Source organism: Fragaria vesca, linkage group LG4, assembly GCF_000184155.1.
Source record: "Fragaria vesca subsp. vesca linkage group LG4, FraVesHawaii_1.0, whole genome shotgun sequence".
NCBI lineage: Eukaryota > Viridiplantae > Streptophyta > Magnoliopsida > Rosales > Rosaceae > Fragaria > Fragaria vesca.
Window position 1 is genome coordinate 11,555,894 of NC_020494.1, and position 4,573 is coordinate 11,560,466.

The 4,573-nt window shown below is 38.0% G+C and overlaps 1 protein-coding gene across 1 annotated transcript; it reads right to left on the reverse strand.

Moving 5' to 3' along the window:
- Positions 1-3,105: 3,105 nt before the first annotated feature.
- On the reverse strand, positions 3,106-3,951 carry LOC101295619. The gene is made up of 2 exons (XM_004298091.1): positions 3,707-3,951; positions 3,106-3,483 (listed from the first exon to the last, which is right to left on the reverse strand). The coding sequence occupies exons 1-2, from the start codon at positions 3,949-3,951 to the stop codon at positions 3,288-3,290; spliced, it is 441 nt and encodes a 146-aa protein (XP_004298139.1). The 3' UTR covers positions 3,106-3,287.
- Positions 3,952-4,573: the final 622 nt, after the last annotated feature.

Below are 4,573 nucleotides of genomic sequence, written 5' to 3' on the forward strand. Positions count from 1 at the left end.
TCATCCTCAGGTTATAAAGAATGGTACCACACACACTAATGTCGAGGCCTTTTGTGTAAAACCTCATACCCGTTTCTCCACTAGGTGGCTAAAATGGGGGGATGATCGATATTATTGGACCCATGTGTGTGGGACCCGTGGGGCCCGTCGGCCGCTTTCGTGTAACACTTGGAATGTTGAATTAGGGTTTCCCTAGTTGACGTTTTGCCGGTCCAATAAAAATATAAGAGGTTGCTTATTCGCTACAGGACTTGCTCAATGATTAACCATGGAGGTGAGGTTTGTCCAAGGGAAAATGAAGAGATCTCTAGCCCGATGACAGTGTCGGTTGTTGCTACAGTGCCTCCACTATAACAATATTAGTCAATGGCCACACATCAAGTGTAGCCATTAGGGGTGTTGCAATTCCCGGTAAGTGTGGCAAATAGTGAGTATTGATGGATTATGGGGGAAAATGTCACACATGGGGGAATTGCAACACCTCTAATGGCTACACTTGATGTGTGGCCATTGGTCAATATTGTTGTAGTGCTCCTCCTATGGTTTTTAGGGCTAACACCCCTAAAACCCTAACGACACCTTTAATGCCCTCTTTGACTTCTTTATTCCCTAAATAAAAAATATAGGTGCAGATCCAGGATGTACCTGCTTTCCCATCCCCAACAAAGATTACTGGTACTCGAAAAGAACGTGAGGAGGAAGAGCAGGAGAATGGTAAGCGCCCAAAGCACGCTTTGGCATTGTTCCCTCTGCCACTGAATCCACAGGAGCTAGGGTTTAAGCAGACCGTTGAAGGTGGTTTAAGGCCTTTCGGCATTGCAAAGAATGGTAAGTCCCCAAAGAAACATGGAAGGCCACATGGTAGCAGAATTAAGAAAATAACTAAGGGAGAAGCATCAGACTCCATGGCATAAGCTGCAAGCTCCATTATGGAAGAGCCTAGCCTCAATTCTGAGGCCGGGGAGAAGTGATCCATTTTCAGCACTCTAGAGACCCATGCACAACTACACGTCTGGCTTCCCTTCTTCCTTTTGATGGAAAGGTACACCATGAGACTCTTAGGCCTCAAATCAAATAGTTGGAGTGCTTGAATGTGTTGTGCAGGTTATTGCTTTCGTAAATGAAAAATTCCTTTTCGACAGTTAGTTTTCCTTTTCAGTATTTGGTTCAGTTCTTTACTTTTTCTTGTAGTTCCTTCGGGTTGTAGGCATCTCAATGCACATCGAATTATAATGAGTTCACGTACTCTTAGGCGACTCTAGATTGATCTTGTACAATCGTTGTGGATTTTAATCAATGAATTTAATCATTTTCTTAAAAAAAAAAAATAATGCTTTTTCTCTATTTAATTTTTTATTTTTGTGCTTACCTTGACTTGCTCTTCCACCATCGATAAACGACGACGAGTAACTTTAGTTCTCAATAATTTGCAACCAATCTCAGTATATTCATGGGTGCATCATACATTGCGACAAATAAAGATTTTTTTGTAATTCGGAATCGGTAGACGACAACTTTATCTTCAAGCTGAAAGATTTCTGCTAACTTGAGTATAACCCATATCTATTACGTGTTTATCACTTTCGTCAAAAATCTTACATTTTTTTATCTCTTAGTGATTTTTTATTTTTATTAATTGCTGAGCATCTTTAATGATGTTAGCCATTTTTAAGTTAAATTTTAGTCAAATTAGCTAAAATGTCATTTTAGCTAGCCACTTTAAAAATACGGCTGCATCAATGCTCTCTATTTTAGCTAACATTATATCAACATTATTCTTCAAATAAAGATTAAATAGTTTAAATATATTTAGATATCATGTAAAATATCTTACAATGAATGTATTAAATTATAGCTAGCTTTATTTGAGTCATCTCGCTCTTTATATTTAGCTAGCGAGACATAAGAGCAACTTTAGCAAACTCTCTATTTTAGCTAGCTTTTAGCTACTTTAGAGAGGGTGTTTAACTTTTTTTGATATTTTTAGAGCTCCAGCAGACTAACCAAAGTTTAGTTATTATAATTTTTAGTTATCTCGTTAGCTAAATATAGAGAGCGAGATGACTCAGATGAGACTAGCTATAATTTAATATATTTCTTGTAAGATATTTTACGTGATATATAAATATATTTAAACTGTTTAATCTTTATTTGAAGAGTAATGTTGATGTAATGCTAACTAAAATACAGAGCATTGATGCAGCCACATTTTTAAAGTAGTTAGCTAAAATAACATTTTAGCTAATTTGACTAAAATTTAACTCAAAAATGGTTAGTATTGCTAAAGATTGCTAAAAATGTTTTAAGAGCTAAACTTTGGCTAGTCTACTAGAGTTTTGAAAATATGAAAAAAAAACTAAATAAAGAGTAAAAAACTAAAATAAAGTTGCTCTTAAAATTTTTTTATCAGAACATTATTAAGACCTTTTATGGGAATACAACAAATAACGTCTAACTTAGCATCGACATTAATTTACTCTGCTACCCCCGCAGACAACCAATAAATCAGAAGACCAAACTCCTGTCCTCTCATCTCCAACAGAGACCCTCTGAGATGTAAAAATAGGAAGCTCATGAACTAAAACAGCAAAATCATTCAATTCCAGCAGTAAATGTTGTATTCAATGTTGCAGTCTAATCAAATAGGAGGCTCGAGAGTTAAAGTACGAAGGGGTTTTACCGAAATATTTTCAGTCTCATGTTCCTTGGTGGCAATAATCTTCTCTCTTTTTTTCTCATAGGGACCATGAACCATGAAATTGTTCTCCAAGTATCTGCACTTATGTTCTCCACTAATATGAAATATATTATTGTCCCCTCAGTGCGCAATTTAGACATTCCCTCTACAAATCCATTAGAAATGCGCATCACAAAAAGGAAAACACAACACAGATTTTGCATTGCCAAAACTCCCATAAGTGCTAAAGAACACAACACCACACACAACATAAACCACCACCACCATTGCGTTTAAGCTTAGAATAAAATGCCATTAATGCCCTCAGACTGTCACAAATTACACTCAGACTGTCCTCCATAGTTTGTGTTCTAAACAATGGGGGGAACAACCAAAACTATGGGCTACAATGCTACATTATTCACACTATCACATACAACATGTGATGGGGGCAAAACTAGTTGGATTCTCTTGGCCTCAAACCAGGAAACATAGACACTACAAAAGGGACAACAAGGTCATTTCGAAACAAAAAAAGGGGTACAAAGGGACACAACTTAAAGAAACCATTTCTCAGTTCCACTGGTTTTTCTTATTCTTCTCTCAGTACTCAGTAGGCAAATCCACCCGCCCCTTTGTTTCGGTTTGAGCCTCGAGAAGAAGAAGCTGAAGAGCTTGAAGAGGAAGAAGCTGTATTGGGTTTCATGGCAACCATTGAGCAGTTCATTTCCTTGCGAACAATCTCCTCCTCGTCCATCATAATCTGATTGTACCTGCACTCCACACTGCAAAAACCCCTATCTCCCCTGCATTTTTCAAACCAAGATTTCCACTTCAGTTAAACCATGCAAATTAACAAAACCAAATTCTGGGTTTCAACAGAAACAGTAAAATCAGAGATGGGTTATTGCAGTTGTTTTTGAGAAAGGTGCGAACTTTGCGCTTGCAGAACCAAAATCAAAATCTGGTATTTTCTAAAATTGGGAGAGGGCTGTGCCGCTGTGGTTCAAGGTGTGATTTTTAACTTACTTGTACATGTAGATGTCTTTGCCAAGCAAGAGCTTCTGCTTGCACAGAAAGCATTTGTCAAGAAAATTGGGATTTGGTGGCAAATAGGGATAGTTGTTGTGAACTCGGGGGTAATATGGCAAAGCAGAGGGCGAGAAGGGTTTGGTGTTCGTGTTGATCATCATAGTGGCTTTGTTAATAACACTAGCGGTAGCAGTAGCACTACTACCCTTTTGACCTTCCAATACTACACTAAGTCCCACCATATCTCATACTCCACTGTAATCTCTCTCACTCTGTGAAGCTCTCTTTCACTTGAAATATTTCAGAGAAGAAGAGAGAGTGGGGGGCTTGGCTCTGATGGTGAAAATCTGAGCAAAAATAAATAGAAGGGAGAAACAAAGGCCGCCTAGAGGCGAACGGTAGGACCCATCACACAGCTATGGAGCAGTAACAAGGACGATTAGCGTAGCCAAACCATTTGACTCCTTGTGCTGGTTAACTGCCACATACACACATCTTCTTTCAGTTTCCGATTCAATTTTTTCCCTGTTTTGTTTTTTCATGTTTTGCTTTGTTTTCAATTTTGGGTTTGGCTGCTTGTGCTTACGGTTTTAGGCTTTTGTTTGCTTGCGTAACTGGTTCTGCTTTATTTATGGTGGAGTTAAAGAAAGGGGGGAAAGAAGATAAATAAAACGCAGTCCGTATTGTACTGGTCATGTGAGAATCTTTCAATGGAGGAGTTGCATGGGTTGTGAGATAATACATGAACCATCTACACATTGAAAGCATGTTGCTTCTTTGTCTCTATGTAAAATTGCCAAAATATAAACTCAGAGTTTGTAACTTCCTTGTATTCTTTCTATTAGAATCCCTAATCTCATTTTA

Excerpts from the sequence above, each read along its gene's own strand:
- LOC101295619 (XM_004298091.1), bottom strand. The coding sequence starts at position 3,951 with ATGGTGGGACTTAGTGTAGTATTGGAAGGTCAAAAGGGTAGTAGTGCT. Across the intron at positions 3,484-3,706 it reads AAAGACATCTACATGTACAA|GGGAGATAGGGGTTTTTGCA; the intron begins GTAAGTTAAAAA and ends TGAAAAATGCAG.